Source organism: Akebia trifoliata, chromosome 1, assembly GCF_017979445.1.
Source record: "Akebia trifoliata isolate Shusen 1 chromosome 1, ASM1797944v1, whole genome shotgun sequence".
Classification (NCBI taxonomy): Eukaryota; Viridiplantae; Streptophyta; class Magnoliopsida; order Ranunculales; family Lardizabalaceae; genus Akebia; species Akebia trifoliata.
In genome coordinates this window covers 33,683,398-33,709,495 of record NC_141375.1, presented here as the reverse complement: position 1 = coordinate 33,709,495, position 26,098 = coordinate 33,683,398, and the positions used below count along the sequence as shown (strand labels likewise).

The 26,098-nt window shown below is 35.2% G+C and overlaps 2 protein-coding genes across 5 annotated transcripts; one reads left to right on the top strand and one right to left on the bottom strand.

The window, feature by feature from the left end:
• Positions 1-984: 984 nt before the first annotated feature.
• On the bottom strand, positions 985-4,551 carry YUC1 (Flavin-binding monooxygenase family protein). The gene is made up of 4 exons (XM_086457758.1): positions 3,726-4,551; positions 3,366-3,614; positions 2,649-2,771; positions 985-1,382 (listed from the first exon to the last, which is right to left on the bottom strand). Exons 1-4 carry the CDS (start codon positions 4,356-4,358, stop codon positions 1,179-1,181), a joined length of 1,209 nt encoding a protein of 402 aa, XP_086313884.1. The 5' UTR covers positions 4,359-4,551; the 3' UTR covers positions 985-1,178.
• Positions 4,552-19,120: 14,569 nt separating this feature from the next.
• DBP1 (DNA-binding protein phosphatase 1) lies at positions 19,121-24,435 on the top strand. 4 transcript variants are annotated; one of them, XM_086454603.1, is made up of 5 exons: positions 19,121-19,551; positions 19,957-19,999; positions 21,391-21,597; positions 22,181-22,392; positions 23,697-24,435. In XM_086454603.1, the coding sequence occupies exons 1-5, from the start codon at positions 19,442-19,444 to the stop codon at positions 24,259-24,261; spliced, it is 1,137 nt and encodes a 378-aa protein (XP_086310729.1). In that variant the 5' UTR covers positions 19,121-19,441; the 3' UTR covers positions 24,262-24,435. The 4 variants fall into 4 exon arrangements, with proteins under 4 accessions (XP_086310729.1, XP_086310733.1, XP_086310750.1 ...); XM_086454607.1 differs by having other exon boundaries at positions 19,122-19,551; positions 21,394-21,597; XM_086454624.1 differs by lacking the exon at positions 19,957-19,999 and having other exon boundaries at positions 19,122-19,551; positions 21,394-21,597.
• The last annotated feature ends 1,663 nt before the right edge of the window (positions 24,436-26,098 follow it).

Here is a 26,098-nt window from a genome sequence, read left to right as displayed (position 1 = left end):
TTTATTTTATCAGTAAGCCTATTTTTAATCGTTCTATAGTTCCCGCCTACTTTTCATTTTGACCATCATTTCATCCACTGCATTAAGTATTTTTTTTTTTTTTTCTCTTTTGTTAAATATAGACATTAGTCATATACATCCCTCAAAAAAAAAAAATCAATGAAAATATGAAATATATATTGGTGAGTGTTACAATTAGAAGACAAAATAATAATAAAAATTAAAAAAAGTATTGTAGTTAGTCTGAGTGTTATATATATTGAACATTCAATTATTAATAAATAATAATATTGATCAAGATTGTTTTGTTGTAAAGAAAAATGTGATGAAAATATGTATGGACATGAGATTAGAGAAAATATAACTAAACTATTGACCATAGTAGAGTCATGATTGTATTTTTTTAATACACAATTTATTAAATAAAGCATATTTACTCTGAAATTTTTTTAACTATGAAACAGAGAAGGTTTTTTTTTTTTTTTTTTTACAAGAGTTATCAAGCGATGGAGTAAGTAAAGTGGAGAACGCATAGAATACAACAATAAAGTTGATATTTGAGTATTTGTATATAACTCAATATATAATGTGTTGGAAGTGCCCTCCACACCCAAAGATATTCTTGAGTTCTTTCCTCTCTCATCGAATACATGGGGCTGATGGAGCCATGATCGTAGGCGAATTACCTTGTAGCATACAAGTGTGCCTTCCATTTCCAAGTCATGATCAACTTAGACACATTGCACAGTGGGCCACACAATCACGTCCATTCAAAATAGAAAAGCTAAATTTTGATGCAATCGATATCAAAACATCAAATACTAAATCAAAAAGTTAGGATTGAAAGAAGGGATAATTTTGTATGTCTCAATTGTATTATTAAAACCTAAGAATAATACATGATGAAGAGCACCCCATACAAAATTCTGTAACTCATAGGAAAAAAATATATATATTTACATCTTCTTGAAGACAAAAGCCTTGTTGACCAGGTCAAACCTTTCGAAATATGGAGAATATTTTTTTTTAAACCTTTTTTGTGATTTTCTATTCAGGATGTTAAGGCCAATTCTTTTTTTCCCAACAGGAAACCAAGGATTACAAACAATCATAGGCATGTCCTGTGGCATCCTTACAAACAATGCTCATGAGCTCATTTGGGAGGTCCGAAGGACCCATTACGGGCAATTCAACAAAGAAATATTTGGGTCATTTATTGTCCTCAAGTGATGAGAAATGTCTTTAGCGATTTTAATGGCGTCTGAAGCCGTTCCAAAGAGGCCTCGCCTCGTAAACCCTACGCAATACAATCCCTTCTCTCCTTTCCAACTGTTAGGAAAGGGCGTCTTGGGCATGCCCTCCTCCGTAAAGAAATCACAACTCTGAAAAAACAAAGCATATTTTCTAATCATCAAACCTTATAAAAACTAATATTTTCATTATAGTCACAACTCATCAACAATACAATAATTTCAATTTTTGGAGCAAACCCATAAAAAAAAAATTAAAATTAGAGTTGCCTTATACTTGAACTCCAATAAGATCAATCAAGGCTCCAAGACAATGCCAATAAACAGCTCCAAAGGTGATTTTAAAATTCTTGTGAAATTGAGATGACTCAGGTGGCCCACGAGACAATTGAACGATATGTGAATCATCCATTACATTGAGTCAACTCGATTTTGTGTTTTGTATAAAGTAATTGATTTCATTGATTCAAATGTTTGCTAGGTATTTATATAAAATATTGTTTATGTGAATGTACATCAAGTAAAAATATGTTATTATTAAACATAAACAAATGATATTAAAATTAAATAAATTCAAATCCATTTAAATGGTATGACTAGTCTAAAGAGAGAGAGAGCTCCAAAACACCAATTTTGTTATTTAGTTTTCTTAAGTGAAACCCTTTCCTTGCTAACATAGTAAGATTTTGAATCTTACTAAGCGTCGTTTTGCCCAAATGGATTACCACATCAGAAATCCAACACCACAGCCCTCTAAGTTTTATAAAAAAGCTCAAATCCAAAAATAAATTCAAAAACCAATTTCTTTTGAACTAGATCCAAAGTTTTGAAAATGGACGGCTACCAAACTTCACATAACTCCAAAGAAAAATAACTTTTTCTTTTTCAAAATTCATAGAATTTTGACCTCTACAACCCTAAAGCATAGGATCATGTTGTTTGGATACCAAGAGATGAGCCCCAGACCCTTAGGAAGCTAGGTGGACTCTTTTCTAAAAGAGGGACTAGGCCTTTAGGGTTTGTAGTTCATACTAAGAATATTTGGAAAAAAAAAAAAAGTTACAATAATGCTGAAGTGACCTCAAGATTGTACCTCATGGTCGCACAGTCAAAAAGCATCTATGGTTCCTACACACTTCCACGTCATGATGTGCAATATGAAGTACAATCTTGAGGTCACTCCCAACACCACACAAAAAATATTCATCACAAGACCCAACATTTCAATGATAGTAACATATCATGAACCCTAAAAAAAGATCAGCTTTTAGGACAGATCCCTAAAAGAATCTAAAAAATCCCAAATTTATTTTTTAGTTTGCACAGATTTACAATGATGAAAGTGATAGAAGAATGACAATAAGATAAGAAAAAAGGAAGGCAAAAGAGACTAATTACCTTGAGCCAGGAAGGCACGTTGCTCTTGTACCCAGTAGCCAAGATAATCGAATCAAACTCCTCTTCTCGTCCATCCACGAATTTAGCTCCTCTCCTTGTTATCTCTTTCACACCCTTCATCACCTAGACCACACACATCCCCAACACTTAAAAATATCAACTAAAGCTAATCCATAGAATTAATCTTATAATGTAAAACATGATTCTTTAAGAACAAATCCATAAATAATTGTTTGTTTTTTTTTTTTTGTTAAATAAAAAGGTTCTTAATATTGAAGTTGGAGCATGGTTTTAAAACTCGTCCGAGAAACCGAGACACATCGCCCAAGTCATCTCGGTATCACTTAGCAACGAGATGGACAAACAAATCAATGTATCAGACGAGATTTACAAACCCACTTTCATTTTTCTCATTGTTGAACAAGACGTCTCAAAAAAACTCGTGATTTCAAAACGAGTTTTAAAACCATGAGTTGAAGATTTCATAAAATAAAGTTAACTGAAGCTCAGGCCAATTATAGTCTCAATTAGAAGAAATATTCAAATAAAAAGAACATAAACACCCCACTTGGACTATAGGATTGAATTTTACAAATCATATATATAATAATAACTCTTGGATATTTAATGCACACATCTTAAAAATAAAAATAAAAAACCGACAACTCAAACTTAAATTAAGTATGGTTATTTTTCTGTAACAACCCATCTATTCACCTTGATTTTGTCGGATTTGATATATGATAAAGCTCCGACGTCAAGGACAGGAGTCTTCCCAGTTGCATTTTTAAGCTCCATGGGGCCAGTTTTAGGTCGTCGAAGGCCTAATTTATCTGTGTTGCCTAAGGTGAAGTATGTCATAAGTAGAAGAAACTTGTCTACAAATCTTAAAGGAAACCATTTGAGAAGATCCATAGCTATACCAAAGGTTGAGATTCCAAACATCTCTCTTGGTAAAACATGTACCTGAAGCCAAACAAAAGTGAGAAATCTAACTTTACCCAGATTAATAAATTAATCAAAAATCAAATAAAGGTGGCTTTTGAGGTCAAAAAGTAGGGATTTTATGTCACTTACAGTGTTTCTAACAACAATGTGAGGTCTTGCATTGTTATTACATAGATCTAAGCTCACTTCCATGCCAGAATTCCCACACCCAACAACCAAAACCTTCTGATTTTTAAAATCTGCACCAGTTTTATAGACACTAGTGTGAAGAACACGTCCATGAAACCTCTCAATCCCTGAAATTTCAGGGATTATAGGCTCAGCATTCTCTCCAGTAGCAACGATGAGCCATCGAGAACTGTATTCGACGTCTTGGGTTCGGACCCTCCATAACCCACAACTCGAATCGAACTCTGCAGTCTGAACCGATTGTCTGAACTTGGGTTTGATAAAGAAATTGGCTGCGTAGGACTCCATGTAAGAGATAAATTGGTGCTTTGTTGGGTACTTTGGGAAATTTTTAGGGAAACCCATCAATGGAAGCTCACAAAATTGTTTGGGAAGATGGAGATTTAATCGATCGTAGCTTTTGTACTGCCAGAGAGAAGCAATGCAGTCAGATTTCTCAAGAACTAAAGAAGGGACGCCATTATCTGCAAGACAAGCAGCTACAGATAGACCTGAAGGACCTGCACCTATGATGATGGGTACGTGAACCGAAACACGTTTCAGCTGTATTTCGTCTTCTTTGCTAAAAAACATTGAGAGATGTTCTTGAAAGAGCCCTGGTTCTTCAGATACTCTGTTTTGGAACTCTGAATTTTAGTTTTTCTATATATTTTTTTTCTTGGAAGGTTTGAATAGGGTAACGGTAAGGGAAAGAGTGGGATTAAAAGACTTGTTTGTGTTGAAGGATGAAAATAGTGCCAAGAGAAGAGCTCAAAGAGAGAGAGAGAGAGAGAGAGAGAGAGAGAGAGAGCTCACTTTGGATGAGATTGAGGTTTGAAGGTTAAGAGTTGTGGGGGGTTTTGTAGAATGCCACGTTGGATTCCACGTGGCAGAGGATGGGTTGTTGGATGGTAGGAAACATCCCATAATAAACAGAGAAAAAATGAGAGCTTTTAATCATGAGAGACCAAAATTCTATTCCATTATTCCTTTGGTTTATTTGCCTCCAACTAACATTTTGGGACATAGATTTGTATCTATGTTATAAAACTCGTTTTAATCCACTCATTGAGTTGACTCGTAAATTCATCAAGTCAATTTGGAAATTCACATGAATAAGGTCAAGGGCTGGATGAAAATATACCTCCTTGCAGCCCGGACTCACTGTGGATTTATTTATTTTTATTTTGAAGGATTCGCAAAATCCAACTAACGGAGGCATTGTAACTAGGATTTAAAACCTCAAATAATCTAATAGAATACGAGGCAATATTACATGATTGCAGATCGCATATGGAAGTTATGTAGCAAAGGACCATCTGATGAAAAAATGGCACAATATACAACATTGGTTTGAACCACATTAGAGCCTCTAAATCTTGAGAACTAACAATTGGCATGTTAACACCTTAGCATACTTCGATTCTATGTTGGATAAATATATAGGAGAGTGTTCAGCTGACAAACTTAGGATGACAAAACACTGACAAAATTTTTGTCCTATGTGGCTTAAAATTTTTATGTTAGACTGATTTTTTTTCTGAGGATGATCTCTATGATGAGAAGATCATCCTCACCAAAAATCAGCTTAACCTGAAGCTGATTACCCCATCAAAATTAATTTACAAATTTTCAATAAAAAATCAACAGTTCACAATTCTAAAATAATTTTGATGGGGTTAGAAGTTACAGATTAGACTGATTTTTGGTGAGGATGATCTCCTCGCCATAGAGATCGTCGTCACAAAAAATCAACTCAATATGAAACTTTTAAATCATATAGGACAAAATATTTGTCAGCATTTTGTCATCCTATGATTGTCAGTCAAACACCCCCATATATATGCCAACGAAACTCGGATCCTTAATGGTGAACTTCATCAGACCCCTTTGATTGAATGTCAGAGGGAGAAACTATCGATCTTGGTGGATATATGACCCAATTACTAGATGAGTCCTATTCTATCCTTCTTGCAAGACATGGTCTTCCTAGGGAATCCATGAGGCTAAGAAAATAAAGTTGAATGTTGTAAGAGACCCGACCCTCCATTTGACAATGCATTATGCCAAAAAAATGTTAGGTGTGGGTTGGGATCAATCAAGGTGTTTCATATGTTGATAGGCAATCAACATATTATTCTCGAACATGATTAAAATATGATAGCAATTTATCTAAAAAGTTGAGCCATGGTATTGGATTGTTCACATAATTGGAAATTAAAGTGAAATTTAATACAACTTAGAAATTCTTTGAAACATCGGGGAAGAGGATAAAAAAAAAACTTCATAGATATTGTTCATGCCATTAGCCTTGAGGTGTATGTGGTACATTTTTGCCCCCACAATTATATCAAAGTATTTTTTAGAAGAAGGTTGCTTAAAAGGTAATTTCAAAATTCAGACGGGATAAATAATAATATAATCTTCTTGCGAGGGTTTTTGAAGATGATTATCATTTAGTGAAGGGACTAAGCTATAAAAGTACTACATGGAATGAGTTGATTTATGATATTCCAAACACCAGACCTTCATTTTAAATTATTTACTAGGCTTATCTATAACTAATAGAATTTCTATCATAAAGTTAATAAGAAGATTGATTGTAAAAATAAATATAAAATGTTAATTTGAACATAAATAAAAACAACCTATATAATAAAACACAATGGTGAACCCCACTAAAGAGGGGTTAGGATTATTCTAATTACAAATCTCGAGGATAATTTTTAAATTTATTATCTTTCTTTTTCAAGAATACCTTTCTAATTTTATTATTTTTCTTCTCTTTCTTTCCTTATTAAGAATACTCTTCCAACTATTAATGTTTTTCATATATTACCCTATTTTTTAATAATATCCTTCTAATTTTATCACATTTCTTCTTATGCATCAAAAGGTTGTATGTGCTAGTAAACACGGGCAATCTCGTAAAATTTTATAATAAAAAATCACTAGCCTAAAGTTAGAAACCCTAAGGACCCACATCCCCTAAACGTTACACATGTTTATGGGGATGTGTAGTTGTGTATCCCGAGGCATTTTATGATTCCGAATCTGTAACCATGCCACGTCCTGTGAGTTTTTGAATTATCCTCTGAGGTTGAGTTAGAAAATCATTACACATTAATAAATTTTATATATTATTAAAAAATAATTTTATCTCCTCCAACGCTCATGGTTGAGAATGGGCTAATGATTTTTGTACTCGATTTACTTCACTTGATTATGTACTCGGCTGACGTGGTAAGATACAGAATCATAAATCTTTTTCCCTGTCTTTATCTCTGGAGGAAAACGACATATGATTATGTTCTCATGCCACGTCATTCGAGTACACATCTACTGAAAAAAAATCGAGTGAGAAAATCACGACTCTTGCAACTGTTGAAATCCTACCACAATTCAGAACTACATAGCAAACCCATGCATGCGCGCATGAGGCACTAACACCAACTTGCAAGTAGAATCCACCACCACAAACAATGGTTGGGCGTTGTGTCGTACGGTCACACCCCCCAACTGGCTACAATGGAAGAAGAGCAGAGCGAGTCAGTCTTGGACGTCATGAGCTTGTCCTTCCTACTGCAAGAGAAGTGCTGAGGTCACCTTCCTTACAAATCACGTGCTACTGATGCCACCAATTAGTAGCCAATCTATTCTCCAAATCCAATAGAGATTGGGGAAACACGGTACGTACGGATGGGACGTTAGCGGTGCCAACGTTGGGTCCAGTAAAGAAAGGAAAATGACCAAAACGACCCTGAAAGACAATTGTTGATTTGATGGATTGAGAGAGGGTATTTTCGATATTCTAAGTTTCCACCCAACGAATTGAAAACTACGTGTCAACCTCGTATGTTTCACTAACGTCAAATGGGACTCGTTGACGATGTTTGACTAGCCTTTTTAAATCACGTTTTAATTTCAAGTGACCTCAAACCGTAACCTCACATCTCACTTCTTTACGTGAAACTGTATGTAAACCATATATATTTTTCATCGAGATACAAGTGAAAAAGAATTTGTGGTTCCTATTTACTTTCACATCAAGAAATGCGATATCAGGTTCCAGTTTGAGTTCACTCCATCGACTTTGATGTTAACTCGACAACATTTGAGTCGACTTGGGTGAGTAAAACGTGTAGTAGAGCTAGATTGGTAAAGAATTTCTGTTGCTATGTAAATCTATAGTCGTTGAGTGCGTTGATTACTGTTTTACACAGTGCTGACTAGGATGGGAGTATAGGATCATGATTTTGAGTAGTTCTGGGATGACATAGGATTTACTGTGATTCTCACAATTGTAACGTGGAGATGCATACATAATTGCATATAATTTTTACTCGTATCACGAAAAAACACATTTATGATTATGTGCATATCTACCTACCTATGGTTACGAATATCTCTGTCAACACAGTGTGTAATGTATTGTCATGCACGGTTACATCAGCATTTTTTATAAGCCAATACAAATATTTTCTTATTGTATCTATTAATAAAATTAAATATAAGATAATAACGTTTTTTTTTTTTTTTTTTTTTTAATTTTTAAATCAAGAAAGGAGAGAGAGAGAGAAGTGGAAATGGGAGAAAAAAAAAAAAGAAGAAAAGTATGGATTAAGAAGAAGGCTTTAGAGAAAAAAGAAAAATCCGAACAGGACAAGAAAAAATATAAAGAAAACATTGGGATTGCCTCCAATCTCCTTTAATGTTCATGTCAAATTAAAGAAAGACTTAGGGTGTCTTTTTTATTGGGGTGCCAAAAAAATTGAGGTATTTTAAGACAAAGTTGGTGTGGCAAAATTTATTAAATAAATTTTAATTTAAAAATTATTATTATTATTATTTTGTGCTATAAACAATATCAAATATGTCTATTTGACTCACTTATTCTGTGCATTTTACAAGTTGACTCACTAGTTGTGAAACTGAATCAACTCAAAATTCAAAGGAGTCAACCTAGATGAACTTCAAATCAACTCTCATTGTAAAATAAAAATAGGGGTTTGGGTTAGGCCTCTTCCTTCTCTAAAGATGACCCCCCCCCCCTCTTTTTTTTTCTCAAAATATTCCAATTCTATAGTCAATCCTAACCATTGAATTTAAATGATGAATACGGTATCCAAAATCAAGTTTAGCATGGAGTGTGGTAATAGCGTATTTAGAACATCATCTTTGCATATTACAAGCATCTAGGGGTAGCATGTGTCCTTCCACATATGAATTACAAAAAAAAATGGTATTTTGTAAGGTTTGGATGTCTTTATAAGTAAGTCAAAAGGATTTTTAAAAAAAATTATCTAAATAGACAATTTAGCTTCATAGTGTCATTAAACGTAATTCAGATGCCTTTTTTTTTTTTTTTTAATTTAAAAAATTAATTGAAGTAATAGATTTGTGTCAACAACACTCACTCTTCTCTCATTGCAAATTTGCATTAATAGTGAAGAAATTTACGATATCATCCACCTCGGAGTCTCTGGCAGTGAGTGAGTCTTGGAATTTTAATTCTCTTTATCTTAATCATCATTCTAAGGGTGACATCTGTCTCATTAATAACTAAATCATGTTTCCACCACTCCTATAATTGCCCGTTCTATGGCCTTACGATTATTAGAACCAACAATCTTATACCAAATATATAGTTATATATACATTGGTCGCTTAGTCTTTTTTCATCACGGAAGCGTTGCCTCTTAAAAGCATTCATCAAACCTTTAAAGTTGTTTCTTGTAATTTATGTAATGGTGATACTTCCATTTTATGCAGTAAATGATTAAGACATCAATGATGCTTTGCTTTTCTTACTGAGGCCTACACGTCCAATTCTTGGAGGGAGGTAATATGAACTTATGCTTTTTTTTTTTTTTTTTTTTTGTCCTCTGTTTACAATCTGAAGATAATTAGATATAGGGCAAAATTCATTATAAAAAAAAATATTCAAAAGAAGCACAAAAATCATGTAAAAGGTTCACATAATGAGAATGTATTTATGAGGGGGAACATATAGTTGAATGAGTGAGGGGGCATCAAATAACCTTTGATGATGTCTAAGCTAATCATTCGTTAAAGTCTGATATAATTTGTAATCAAGCAGACCATTACTATTTGTCAATTGGCTCAGCTAATGCCTTTATTACTGGTCTATTGAACTTTAACAAGGATATTGGTTCAAGGACTCTCTTGTTGTTTAAGGGGGCCGAGATATCAGATTGGATGAAACTAATCACTCAATCTCTAAGAAGTTCAACGACAATGACATGCTTTTAACTTCATTCATCCTCTCTCTCTCTCTTATGATCGTAAGTTTTTGTGAGGATGATCTCTATGATGAAGAGATTATTCTCACACCAAAAAAAAAAAAAAACCAGCCTATTCTAAAACTTCTAAAACCATCAAGAGTGGTTTTAAAATAATTGATGTCACACGATTCTTCAACTTGTAAACTGAGGTTAGAAGTTTTGGAATAGACTGTTTTTTTTTTTTTTTTTTTTTTGTGAAGATGATCTTCTTACTATGGAAATCATCTTCACAAAAAATCAGCATATTCCAAAACTTCTAACACATATAGGACAGAACACGTTGGCACAATGTTTGGCCCTTGAACGATCGTCCCATATATATGGGTCTCATTCGGTATCCAATGTTAGGGAGCAATCGTTGGGAGCCAAAATTTGTCTTATATAAGTTAAAAGTTTCGGATTTGATTGATTTTTTGTGATGATAATATCTATGGTGAGGAGATCATCCTCTTCAATCTGAAACCTCTAATCCCATAAAAAATCAATAGTCCACAATTCTTCAACTTACAAATCACTCTTGATAGCTAGGGTTAGAAGTTTCAGATTGGGATGATTTTTAGTGAGGATGATCTCCTCACCATCGAGATCATCACCACAAAAAAAAAAAAAAAATCAGTCCTATCAAAAACTTTTAACTCACATAGAACAAATTTTGGCTCCAAACAGTTGCTCCCTAATGTTGGTTGTTGAATAGGACCCCATATATGTATGTTCATATGTTAAAAACATAAGTAATTTTTTTTAATATAAGCACTTTATTTAATTTTATTTACTAAATAAAGGGGGTGAAAACAAGGAGAAGAGGGACGATAATGAGGAAAAGAAAAGAAAGTAACAATGAGAATGAGAAGGAAAAACCAAGAAAGAGAAAGGGGTCACATAATGAGAAGAAGGCTAAGGAGTAAGGAGACATAAAGAAGGAATTCGAAGTGGAAAAAAGGGAGAAAAAGAAGTGTAGAGAAAACATTGCCACGACCTTCTATCTCCTTTTCTAATCATTGAAAAACCCTAATTAGGAATGATTTTGGGTGTCATTTCTTATGGGAGGGTAATTTTGGACAGTCAAATTTTAGTGAGAAGCCACTTCTACTCGGCCTTCTCTCATCATAATAGTAAAGATAAATAAAATACCAACAATCTAATTTACATGAATAGACTAAATATTTGATTTCTTCACTTTTCTGTCAACACGGGTGATTTTGACATTGCTATCCTAAATCATGGTGGACCCTAGCATTATCTACCGTCAACAATGAAAACATAATATTTAATCGACCAACATTAACAATTCTTTGATTATTAGTACTTCCAATTCTTTATTGTGTGACGATAAACATAAAGACCATTGAAAATTACAAAAATGGATCCACTACATCCACATATGTTGGCCCTTCCTAGGTAATTAAATTTCAATCTTGACAAGGCTTTGACACTTTGATGATGATTGTTGAACCCCATGAATGGCCTTAATTTGTATCGCGTGGAACCAAACCACAGGGGTGGAGCCAATATTTTATTGTCGTGGGGGCAAACTTAATAGTACAATTGAAGAGCTTGAAGATGAATGGTTTTGAGGGAAAATTCAAACGTTTTTGTTTGGAAGTGAAGAAAAGGATATTTAGGCCTTTTTCCCATTAGTCTATGAGAAAATGCCCAATCAAGAGATAACGTTATTTTCAAAAATCGAAAGAAAGGGGGGGGGGCAAATTCTGGAGGGAGATGAGGGGTGAGGACAAATAAGAAGAGAGATGAAGGAGTGGGAGCAAATAGGGCATGTAGTTTGTTGAAAATACAAGGTTATGTCAAAGCTCTTTAGGGGCAATTGCCCTTAGGCTCCTTACTAGCTCTGCCCTTGCCAAACCATGTCGTGTATATGGGGTGGTCTCCATGAAGCACACATATATTTAGGGTTGGCAATTTCACCCCGCCCCTATAACATCCGTTTTTTTCTGTTTTAAACGATTCGTGAGCGATTTTGGTAATAAAAATAAAAAAACTGAATTATTTTCGGAGTGTGGACGGTTTTGATATGTATATATATATAAGATGAATAGAGTTGTCCTTAGGTTCAAACCTTCTTGAAATCTATTCTTTCTTACAATACTCCAATTTCATAAATTATTTCTCACACCTCAACTGTCAACATCGTTCAAAATTAAAATAGGCTGGACTGGGTTGGTTTGAAGGGCGGTCGGGTCAGGGGGGGGGAAACCTATTGGAGACAGGGCCGGGGTTGGGGCAAAAAATTAAGAACCGAGTCGAAGTCAGAGCGGGTTTGGGGTGTGCAAATATAATTGGGGCCGGTGACAGATTTAATAGATAAATCTGGTCCAAACCCGCCCTGTTTCCATCCCTACATACATTTCCTTTGAGAACGGAACTATTAACAACAATTGGATTATAAATGTTTAACCATCATCTCTTCAATATCTTAATCCCATTCGATCAAATAAATAGTTATTTGCATTTAGTATTATAAAAAATAAAAATAAATAAAAATTGGTAGCATTTAAGAGCAAGAATTGTTCAGTTTGGAAAATTCTTGTGATTTTTGTATTCTTGTCATGCTAATCATTTAACTTATTATTTTAGAACTATCGATTTTATTTTAATAAAAATATTTTATGTACGTCTTTTGATTTTATCATGTTAAACATTTTTTTATTTTATTTTAAGGTTAAGGAGTGAGCTTGTTGGAGGATGAATTAGAATGACCCATTTGTAACTAATTTGTGTTTTATGATTATGCTTTGAAAGATTAAAATAAAACTTAGATGTTTGGAGAAAATTGATCGAAAAATAAGATAAAGGAGTTATTCGTCATTATATGTATACTTCCTCTCAGTAAAATAAGGAAAAAGCTTGAACAACGGCCGACGAATAGAAGTCAGCCTTAAAGAGCGAGTGAACTTAGAACAACGCAACAAAGCACTTTTCGCCTTCAACTGGCCCGGAGTCTCGCGCGACTTTAAAGGAACTCTTTATCTTCGGCACTTGAACTGTTACCGCGTTCTGTGTTCAACTGTGGTCCCTCATTGAGGAAAGCAACATAAGATGAAACTTTTTCTCGCCTTCGAGCAGCAGATGACATAAGATCTTCATTAACACGTGTAATATGATTTATCGAATTATATAAATGATAGTTACCTTTAGCGATATATAGTTAGAGATAGTCTTTTTATTTGATATTTTCCAATTCCATATAGAAGAATTTTTGGATTATCGTTAATTTGGTAGATTGTCAAAGTTACTCATGGGATAAAATTAGTTGTACACGGGGATCAGGTGGCTCCTAACCCACCCATAAAATAGATTCATATTCATAACTTTTAATAACACTGGAAAAGGTTAATTTATTTCTCAACAAAATATAAATTAATATTTTTAAAATATTGATATTGAATTACAAATGATTTGGTTTAAAATAATTTTCTCATATTTCATATTTGCTTTTATAATATATTAATTTTATGTTAACTTGGATTACTAAATTATTATATATTTATTTCTAATTTTATTAACAATAGATTGAGCAATGTTGCAATCTCTAACAGCTTAAAAATAAACAGAATCATAGTGCTTCTAGTACCAAAATCAATCACAAATTCATTATAGAGTTGAAGTTCTCTACCTGTAATATTTCTTGACCAAGTCCTGCATTGGCAACTTGGCTCAAAAAACTTTAGGAAATGGCATGACATGAATAGGCAGACTATAATAGATGTGTGGATTTATTGTTTCGTTAACATAAAAGTTCTACAAATCCTATAATGTCTAAATCATGTCTTACTAGAAGTTTAAAAATGTAGTTTGATTAATAATATCTAGAGCCATGCTGGAGTGACCGACCTCAAGCTGGAACCTCATATTGTCTGTCAAGAATTGAAAGTGGATAGGAATCTCGATGAAAAGCACCATTGGTTCCTATCCACTTTCACATCATGAAGTCCGATATGAGGTTCCAGCTTGAGCATTAGCCTAATATCTAATATCTATTAAGGTTAAAAGAAATTTAGGAATCAATCATGAAAAATAATCAAAACTATTAGTCACCTATCTCAATTGCAGACGATGATAGAGGCCCATGCCTGTTACCACCGCCATGATGGAAGCTTGAATGAAAATATCACGTTGGCTTCGGACATTCCATTTAGCAGAGCTTCATCATAATCACCATATTCATCATCATTATCAAAGACTTATAGCTGCAGACCTAATTTTGTTGCACTTGGATTTCTCCCTCCAATGTTGGTGTAGTAGTTATGACCACCCTGCGTTGTCATCGTCGATCAAGTATATTATAATTGGATTTCCCCGGCCCAACAATGAAATTAAATATTTGGGTCATGATTCTTGACTCAGTGTCCAGCATTGTCATCATTGCCCCCTTTGCTCTTTGATCCTTCAACCTTTTGATGCCGCAGCTCTTCGTTTTCTCCTTCAAGGTCTTGGATTTCCTCAGCTTGTCGTTCTAGGCTTTGCTGTAACTCCGTCTGTACTAGCACAAGTTGGACGTTTCAAGGGGATCTTGATTCCCCTGAACTCTTGGGGGCATCAGGGGCTTGTACTTCTGTTACAAACTTAGTTGCATCCTCCGTTGTGCTCACCATGTGTACGTTGTGTCCCTTGTCTTATTTGTTTCCCACAGACGACACCAATTATAGAGGTGTATTCTGTTATTACCTCCATAAACTCCTTGAGGGTTAATCTTTAGTTCTTTGGAGCTCTTGCTTTTCCCTGATCCACGAAGCCTCCAATGATGCCAAAATCAATCCTCAAAGTACAAAAGTAACAAAGGTTTTGGATCAAGAAATTTCATATATTTATGCGTTCTACTCTCCCCTTATTGCCTTTTTGTCTTTAATATGTTTGACTTTGGTGATGTCGACATTTATTTTATGTTCATAGACAATGATTGTAAGAAATGATCGGAGACCAATCCTTCAATACTTGATTCAGATTCCTACACGACGTGGTGATCTTCAATTACATCTGAATATAAATCTATAAGATGTTTTATCGAGAAACATATTGTTTGATTTATGTGAATCATTTCTTTGATTAGGATGCCAATTTGTTTCAAATCATCAGCCATTGACTTCAATATCTCAGTGCACCTTGCATTTGACTTCATGATCTTCATCAAATTGTGCTCTCTCTCCAAAATAAGGGGGTTGATGAACTCCAAGGCCAATGGGTCATTAGGTGGGGACAAATAGGTAGACTGGTTGGGTAAGGTAGTAATGGATCAAATAGATTAGGCCTGTTTGTCGGTTGGTTCAAGGTTATTTAGGTGAAAGTTCTAGGGTTTAATGAATGGGCTTATGTTTGCCTACTGATGGAGCTAAATACTTAGAAGGACTATGTGCTGGACTTGGACCTTTATGTGGGCTGTTTTAAAATGGGTTGGGTATGGATAATAATTGGATAAATGGATCAACAAATAAATGGGGTTGATTTTACGTTGTTGGGCTGGTGGTCCAAGGGCTCGATGATGCATCCAAATATGTGTGAAAGATGTTGAAAGAATCAACGATGGAGAAGGACTTCACGATTTGCAACCAACGATGTGTAGATTAGGAAAATCCAATATCTACTAAGGATGTTTGTTTGACAGAGAGTTGATGATGGAATGTGATCTGTGGTGATGATTGGAGCAATGAGAGATTTGGAGCATCGATTCAAATAACTTGGAGATCTGTGGTGATGATTGGAGCGATTAGCAGATATGAGATTTGGAGCACCAATTCCAACGAATTAGATCCATTCTAACTCTTATAAAAACTAAATATTCCACGTAGTTTGTTGGTTCCTTTTAATTCTTCAACAAAAGCCATATTGGCAAGATTTAAAAAAAAAAAAAAAAAAAAAAATCCATACAAGTGTAGAGAAAATATCACAAAAAAATATTATTTTTCTTGCTTTGAAACTAAACCTCTTGACTCATTCAATTGTGGAACTCATTCTCGAAAGTATCTTTACCCCCATCATCCCTCAAACGTATCAAACCAACATTATAAGATAATTTTTCTCTCTCCTGCCTATAGTAAAAAATAGAAATTTCCTATGAAATTCAAAAATATGATTCAATACAAAAGTGTTGTAGAGGATGAAATTCTATGAATTAAAAAAAAAAAAATTATAAAAAAAAATATTTTTCACTATTACATTTTAATTTTAAATTTGGGTGCACAATGGCCGTCCATTTTCAACACTATTGATCATGCTCGCAAAATTTTGTTTTTTTTTTTTCTTTTTAATTTTTTTTATCATGAAGTTTTTTATGAAATTTAGAAAGTTGTAGTGTTCGATTGCCAATATGATAATCCGTCTGAACCCCACAATGCTTTTTAAGATTTGAAATCTAAAAATAAAGATTTCTAGGCAGTGGATGTGTAGGTAGGAAAGAGAAATTTCCATCTTATTACTTACGTCATCACAGCCACAGTGTTGGTATGTAAGCAAACAATTACTCTTGATCCTGGTTAGCAATTCATAGTACGACAAAAGGGACAATGACTATGAAAGACTCTTTTTTAAGAATACATATCAAATAGTCTCTTAATAAATAATATAGACCATTTAAGTCCAACTTAATAAAATACTAATTTCTTAAAGATATTTTGAAGATTCTTTTCAAGAAAAATACTTGAAATGCTATTTTAATAATTTTTAAGAGAGGTTTCATCTAAAAATATCCTAAGATAAATAAATAATTGAAAGAGTGATGATAATAATGATGGTGGTGATAATAAGGGCATTGAGGTTATTGTTCCATTGATTTATAAAATAAGATCAAAGTCAATAGATAAATTATAAAAGAAGATCAAAGTCAATGGACAAATCATCAGTTTGTGTAATTAAGGTGGTATTTCAAGGGTATGCCATTATTATTTTTAAAGATAAAAGGGGCATTTGTTACCTAAAAGGTGGATTCCTCCAAAATTTTGAAGAATGTCTGCTTTAAAATCGAACTTACAACAAGTTATATTAGCATTTTTTCTATCGAATTTTATAAAAAATCATAAACAAGAGCTGTGATAATCTGATGCCCCCTTTAACATAAGCTTCCTATTTGCCTCAAGATACACAAGAAAATATTTATGATTCTATATATCTCAAGGCAAATGATCTATAATTCTATGGCATGAGGGATGTATATCAGAGGGGGCATCAGAAAATCATTATTCTATAACACAAAGGTAAGATTGACTTAAGTTATATAATGTTAATTTTCAATACATCATAGGGACTATCCATCAAATTTACTTTCCAATAGTACCTCTCATCATTTTGTCTTTTAATGAAAAAGGCAAAAGTATGTTAGTCTTTTACATAATAAAAATAAGGATTATGACTTAATAAATACATTTATTGTATTGATGTTATTTGTCAAAGCAATTACTTCAAAAAAGATATTTAAATAGAAAGATTAAAATACCTTTAGCATTTATTATGTAAAAGACAAACATACAAACATAAAACTCATTCCAAAACTTCTAATCAGCCCATTCCAGAACTTCTAACCACATCAAAAATGGTTTACAAAAAATGGGCGGTCCACAATTTTTCAACTTGTAAACATGAGGCTAGAAATTTCGGAATTAGATGATTTTTTGTGAGGAGGATCTTCTAACCGTAGAAATCATCCTTATAAAAAATCAGCTCATTAAAAAACTTCTAATCCATGTAGAATAAAACACGTAGGGTAAAACGTAAGGTAAAGTGTAGGGTGCCGAACATTTCCCATATATATGGGTCCCTTTCAACAACAAACATTTTGGCAAACATTTGGGCAAAACATTTTTCAAACACATGGGTTAAAGGTTTTGGAATGGGCTGATTTTTGGTGAGGATGATCTCTACGGTGAGGAGATCATCCTCATCAAAAATCAGCCCATTCCAAAACTTCTAGCCCCATGTTTACAAGTTGAAAAATTGTGGACCATCCATTTTTTGTAAACCATTTTTGATGGGTTAGAAGTTTTATAATGAACTGATTTTTGGTGATAATGATCTCCTCACCGTAAAGACCATCCTCACCAAAAATCAGTCTATTCCAAAACCTCTAACTCATGTTTTGAAAAATGTTTTGCCAAAATGTTTGTTGCTGAACATTTCCCTATATATATAGGGTCACGTTCAATGGCAAACTTTTTAGCAAACTTTTTGGCAAAACATTTTTCAAAACATGAGTTAGAAGTTTTGGAATGGGCTAATTTTTGGTGAGGATGATCTCTACGGTGAGGAGATCATCATCACCAAAAATCAGCTCATTCCAAAACTTCTAACCCCATCAAAAACAGTTTACAAAAAATGGATGGTCCACGATTTTTCAACTTGTAAACATGGGTTAGAAGTTTTGGAATGGGCTGATTTTTAGTGAGGATGATCTCCTCACCATTTTTTGTAAACTGTTTTTGATGGGGTTAGAAGTTTTGGAATAAGTTGATTTTTGGTGATGATGATCTCTAAAAACTGTTTTTGATGGGGTTAGAAGTTTTGGAATGAGTTGATTTTTGGTGATGATGATCTCCTCACCGTAGAGATCATCCTCACCAAAAATCAGCCCATTCCAAAACTTCTAACTCATGTTTTGAAAAATGTTTTGCCAAAAAGTTTGCTAAAATGTTTGTCATTGAACGTGACCCATATATATATATATATATATATATATATATATAAAAGGTGTCGTTCAGAGGCCTTAAAGAGAGTCAAACATTTTTTCAATGTATGGGTTAAAGGTTTTGGAATGGGATGATATTTTGTGAGAGTGATCTCTATCATGAGATCATCCTCACAAAAAATCCGTTGATTTGGAAATTTCTAACCTCACAAAAGTTATTTACAAAAGTCGAACGGTCCACATTTAAAAAAAATGTTTAGCACAACATATGACTCTCCTTAGGGTTCCGAACGCTTCCATATGTCTGTATGCATAGTAATACCTTTCTGCCTAGGACAATTTGGACATTTTAAAAAATAACAGGGAGCTTTTTGGCCTTCATTCGAACTACTTTAAAACTAGCAGTTGAGGACTTGAGGGTTGAGGCAAATAAAAGCAGTTGTGTCGTGTGTGGGCTCGCCTAAACCTCTCTCTCTCTCTCCGCCTGAAATCTAGCCATAGAAAAGAAGGATTCATCTCTGTTTTATTTATCTCCGCAAAACCCTAAAATCATTCCATCTGCAAATCCCAAATCAAAACCCTAAAAATGCCAGAAAAACCCTAGTAGAGAGAGAAATTCCTAATTTTCTCTTTGGAATTTTGACATTTCAGCTTGCATCGACGGATCTATCTACACAAGTTCGTTAGGGTTAGGGTTTCTGAGCTGAACACAATGGAGGAAAATAAATGTGGTGGTGGTGGTGATAATGACAGCTCGAGCGAGGGTCGACCTCCGAATCCGTTCGCGGGAGCTTATCGGCAGAGTTTCAGTGTTACATCATCTTGCAAGAAAACACTTGCTCGTCACCAGTCTCTCGTAACTCTCTCTCTAACTGGAAATGCTTATGATTTCCCCAATTTTTAGGGTTTCGATCTTGCTTTTGTTGTCTACATTGAAAATGATGGTTCCCCAGCTTTTGATTCTAGTGCTACTAAGCCCTGGTTTGAAAATTTGAACTTGAGTTAAATGGAAAATAATTGTAGCTTGTAATGTAGCATCTTGGTTCACTTGAATTGAACTAAGTAACTAAGTTGTTTCACTATCATGCACTTAACAATTTGGCATTTAGGCTGCAATTGAATCTTCTGTCTTGTGTTTGAGATGAAATTATGCATTGTAGCACTTCTTAATTTTTTTTCCTTATTTACTTTAATATTACTTATTTCATAAAACTTATGGAATCAATCCAGGGTTCTTGATTTTATTGTTTTATGAACTCAGGCCATTGCGATCCAATTTGGTTGGAGCCTATCTGGGTAGAATGGTGAACTTCCTATCTGGGTAGAATGGTGAACTTCTTTGTTGGTTGATTGATCCTTTTGAGGGGAAAATGATTCCATATAACATCCCAATTCTGATTTGGCTGCATTTATTTGCTTCTTTCTAAGCTGTTATACAGGCCAATAGAATTCAGTCCACAATTTGTGGGCCCTTGGGAATTTTATTTCAAGCATTGCATGTATTTGGGAAGGGAGGGTTATGGTATGTTATTTCACACATGCATGGATTCGCTGCATCTTCACTAATAGGAAAAAATGATTCTTTGGACTTAGAATATGATATTTGAAGATGACATGATGGTAGTTGATGAGCATAGAGAGGGGGCCAAAACAAAGCTAAAACTCTGGAAAGCGATTCTGGAGTCCAAGTGATTTAGAATAAGTAGCACCAAGACAGAGTATATGATGTGCACTTTTTTTTTTGGAAGCATAATTATAAATTCTAAACTAGTCCATGTGTCTAGTGTTTGGTTCCTCCCACTCATTGACAAGCCTTTCAATAGGTAACATTATGTTGCTACTTCACTGAATGCATGTAAAATATGGCTTTTATGCTTTCAGTGAAAACAGGTGGAGGTTTTCTGAAGCTGCTTGTTATTTGAAGAATTATGCTCCATGACTATTTCTGAAACACCACGGCTTCCATATGTAATGCAATCAGTGATAAGCTTTAAGCAGTTGGATATCATTGGCTCTGTTCATTCCGAGAGTTATGCTCCATGTGTTTTTTCTGGCAGAATATGGGTTCCATATTTGTGTGGTGCTTCTTCAATAATCCGTTGTTACTTTGTTTCTGCCCTGATTGTTGCTGTCCATCCTTCTTCCTTTGGGCTGCCATTTCTTTAGTTTACTTCTGCTACTTCCTTGTAGGGTATTCTTATTTTTGTTATTTATTTATTTATTTTTCACATTTTCAGTTCCCCTTTCCCCATCCCGAGTTTGTTGGATTCTGACTTCAAACCGTATGAGCTCTTTCATGTTTTACCTTCATTTTCCTTCTTGTTGTTGTTAAGTTCTAGCCGCTAGCTGGTTTTCACGTTCTTTCTTTCATACTGTGTTACCATTGCTGCTTTTGGTAGCTGCTGTCCTTGTAACTAAACAAATTGAAGCTAAGATTTCTATTAGGTGATCCTTCCTTTGATCAAGCATATAGTAGAATTTATAAAGAAAAGGAAATTGCAGGAGCCTTTCTATACTAGTATTGGGAACTGTGTTTGATTATTTAATTGTTGAATTTTTTTAAATCTGAATTCAACGTCATAATTATAGTAGCTAGATGATTTTCTACAAGATAAATAATGATTCATTTGACATCATTACAGTTTTTTTTTTGCCTTGATGTCTGTGGATCAAGTCACTGATATTAAAGCTTTAGCAGGTAAAGATGACATCGGATATTTCTTTTGGACCTAAAATGGTCGGGGAGGGCTGCGTAGCTGAATTCATTCCGATTGTTCGCTCTGGGGCCTGGACTGACATTGGGTTTCGCCCGAGCATGGAGGATGCATATGTTTGTGTTGATGATTTTTTTCATGATTATGGGCTCAAAAATATTGGCGAAGGGCCCAATGCCTTCTATGGGGTATTTTTCTGTCCATTATCACTTAGGCTTTTGGAACATATTCTCTCAGAAGAGGAAACCTAATGACCTTATTGATTAGCCTGTAAAGACAGTCCACCAATGGCATAGCCAAACATTATACTTTTTTTTGAAGATCAATAAATCCAATGTATGGGATTGTTTACGGCTATCAATAAAATATGACAAATGGTATGATGGAATCTGTGTATTGGTTAGTCACTCTCTTCTAATCATATGGCTCTCCTATGTTCGATCCATTAAAAAGTGAATCTGAACCCATTGCATGTGACATTTATTTCCGTATAGTTTGTCAGAACATAATTATGATCAAGCTGATATGCATCCTAATATTCTCTCCCTTTTCTCAATTTATCTTTTTTCACAGCATCGCAAATTACTTGTGAAAGTGGTAATATGATGTAACGAAAGAATGCTTGTTAGGCTTTTCAGTGTATTGGGCATGATAGCTTGCTCAATGATCTGGAAGTTTGAAGGAACAAAAAAATTGTTTTACCTAATTTCCATTTCTGCTGTAAATACTTTCTTTGCTAGTTCACGTTGAATTATTTCTTGGTTGGCTCAGGTCTTTGATGGACATGGAGGAAAGCATGCTGCTGACTTTGCTTGTAACCATTTACCAAGGTTCATCCTACAGGATGAAGATTTTCCAAGGGAGTTGGAGAGGGCTCTTGCTTCAGCATTTCTGCAAACCGACACTGCTTTTGCGGAAGCTTGCACCGTGGATGCTACTCTTGCTTCTGGTACAACTGCATTGGCAGCTCTTGTTGTTGGGAGGTCAGTGAATTTCTACTCCAAATGGATATTATAGCCATCTTGCATTTCCTTTTTCTTTCCCTCCAGGGTTTGGGGTGCCTATTCTCTTTCTTTTTTCTTCTGAGATGATTCATGCACCCCTTAGATGTGACCAAAACCCTTTTTTCTGTGATGGATTTGTAGATAATATTCCTATATTTGGAAGTGACACTTGAGCGTGCCTACTTTTGTGAAAGTGGCCAAGATCCATTGGTCAGTGGTATGCTCTGTGTACCACTTTTGTTTATCAGGACTGGGCCCTGGCAGTGGTCATGGATGGGTGCGTTGTCGCTGCTACATGAATACTTAAAAATGGTTGTTGTATTGATGCCATATACATGTTGTGTCAGTGTCATATCCATGTGGATCTTTTGTTGGGGCACATACCAAGTCACATCTCCTTATTGCCTTAACTATAGTTTGCACCATGGATATGGTAGCCATTGGCTCTACATGGAATTTCCAAAAATCTACCCATGAAGGGGGTGGGACCCACTGTTTTATTGGTACTACCAAGGGGATCTCCCAGTTTTATGTTAATGTGTGCCTGGTTGGGGTTGGTTAAGAGGCTTTGGTCTTTCGATTTCAATGTGGCGACGGATAGATTTCTGCTGTTAATTCAGTCTGCAATGGATACCTCATTGCCCTGACTTGTAGGCATAAGTTCGGAAATCTGAAGGTGACGTGGGAATATGATTGATTATCTCTTTCATGAATTTTAGGACCTGAAGTCCAGATGAGAATCTTAAGATTGGAATTGATCACCAAATCTCATCTCTATACTTTTCAATAAAATTTTATATTTATCAAAAAAAAAAAAAAAGAAAAAGAAAAAAACGATAGTCCGCACCATGCAGCAGATGGTAGCCTCTACAGACTATAAATGGAATTTTGGAATGCATGGTACAAATGAAGGGGTGGGAACCCACTGTTTGATAGGTACTACCAACTGAATCTCTACATTATAATCTATGTAGTTTTATGTTAGTGTGTGCCTGATCAACCAAAGCATCAGATAATTTTTGGTTTTTCAACCTAAAGATCACCTAGGAGTCGATGATGGTGGGTCTGAATCAGTGTGTAGAAATTCTGTTTATAATCACCATGACAAGGCATATCTCCTCTTTTAAGACCCAAACAAGGTGCCCCTGGGCTCACTTCAGGGAAAGTTTTAAGGCCTCTTAGGAAGTCTTTTACGGAAATGCATTTAGTCCAGTAATTTTTAGGCCTTGTTTGTTCCACACAAGGTTTGACCTTTGATTTATTGTTCTCTTATTTTGTGGCAGATCATTGGTGGTGGCAAATGCTGGAGACTGTCGAGCAGTACTCTGCCGACGGGGCAAAGCAATTGAGATGTCAAGGGACCACAAGCCAATCTGTATCAAAGAGAGGAAGCGAATAGAAGCATCAGGGGGTTACATTTATGATGGTTACCTCAATGGTCTGCTGAACGTTGCACGTGCCCTGGGGGATTGGCATATGGAAGGCATGAAGGATAGTGATGGAGGTCCCTTGAGCGCCGAGCCCGAGCTGATGATGACAAGGCTGACTGATGAAGATGAATTCTTGATCATGGGCTGTGATGGGATCTGGGATGTCTTCAGGAGCCAGAACGCCGTGGACTTTGCCCGGCGGAAGCTCCAGGAACACAATGATCCAGTCATGTGTTGTAAAGAGCTGGTTGATGAGGCCCTGAAGAGGAAAAGTGGTGACAACTTAGCTGTCGTCGTAGTGTGCTTCAATTCGAAGCCACCACCGAACCTGGTGACTCCACGTTCGCGTGTCCAGCGGAGCATATCGGCAGAGGGTCTGAGGGAGTTGCAGAGCTTCTTGGATAGCTTGGGCAATTGAGGAAGGTGGGTGGTGGTGGTGGGTCAGTTTTCTGTCGTTAGGATTTTGTTGAGTATTTTAGAGGTGATCGTCCAACTGTAACATATGCGGGGGCAGCAGATTTTTCTTGTATCACCTTTTATCGGTTTTGTGGAAATTATTGATCTCCAGTATCCATCTTCGATGTTTTTTTTATCCTTGTGGAGTATGCTTAAACCAATGGGAAATGTGAAATTTGCTCAAAAACTTGTGTAATTGAGCAATTGAACATACTCTAGGGTCATTGCTCTCATGAACCCTAAACAGGTGAACCAACCCATCCAGCTATAAGGAGCTAAATATGGGATAAGTGGGGGATTCATTAAACCATAAAATATGACCTGCCATAATGTGATGTGCTTCCAATGCTAATGAGAGCAATTAACCCAAAATAATTCTAACATCTAGAAAACAGTTAAATAATAAAATATGTCCCAAGCCAGATGTTTATTGTATGTGCATGCGTGAAGAGGATGCCAAACCACTTGCTAGTCTATTGCGATGTGACCAAGGAGGTGGGGAATAATTTTTTAGCTATGTTTTGGGGGTGGAGTGTTGTTTTCAAGGTTCTGTGAGAGGTGTGTTGGTTGAATGGGCTCAATTGGGGCATAGCTTTTGATTGTCGAAGAGATTAATGTGGAGTCTCCCCCCTTTCGTGATTGTTTGGGGCATTTGGAAGGAAAGCAACGCAATTACTTTTGAAGGAAAGTCAAAATCTACCCAAGATATATTCTTGGAGATTATGGGGTTATTGTTCTTTTTGTGCAAGAGCAGGGACCTTTTTTAAAGATTTTTTGGTTCGTTGGGAAGTTGTTTGGAACATTTCAGGCTTCTAATTTCTTTTTCTTTTCTTGTTACTTTCTCTTTGGTTGGTCATCTCGACCTTCATCTTGTTTTACTTTTATTTTCATTGTCTATAAATGTTTTTGGAATGGGCTGAGTTTAGGTGAGGATGATCTCCTCACCATAGGGATCATCCTCACCAAAAATCAGCTCATTCCAAAACTTTTAACCCATGTAGGACAAACAGTAGGGTTCCAAACATTTTCCATATATATATATATTCATGATGAATCAAGTAGTTGTGAGGGCAGGGCTTGTTCTGAAACAACCATATGCTTTGACCAGCATTGAATGTAGTATTGTTTGTCTGAGGTAAAAGTATATCAAACCTATACAACTCTTACTATGAGCAGATTGTATCTATAAGATGTATTCGCTTGTTTGAGTTTTGAGTTTTAGGTGGAACCTAAGGAGGAGACGTGTGGTTTCCAGTCAAGAATGCTGATGCATCCAACGGTGGAGAAGTCAATTTCATTAGGCTTTAATTAATTGGTTAGGAGGATGAGAACTAATGCACCAGAAGACAGTTATGATGATCATCTGCTCAAACGAGTGATTGACTGAACCAATTTGTGAACTGTTTTAAACCATTTCCTCCTCTGCATCCAGTGTTAGTGTTGGGTTGGGGTACATTTATTACCATACTTTATAAAGTTTTGTACCATTTTAAAATGTTTCATCCACATAATAAAATATTGACCTTAAACAACGTTTGAATATTTCGGGAATGTTTCGGAATATTTATATATTGAAAGATTGCCTCAGCTGAGAATGAGATTTTAAAATATTTTCCACTATTATATCACTTCTCATCATCAATCTCTCATAATTGTTGGGTTCTCATACTGCATGTGAGCCACCATGTCTTGATAATGTTATTTGGGATGGTATGATCCTGACCATCCACGAAATTGAACATTGCTCCCAAGTGGGTCCACCACCAACCAGGCCACTACCCACCACCTTCACCTTTATT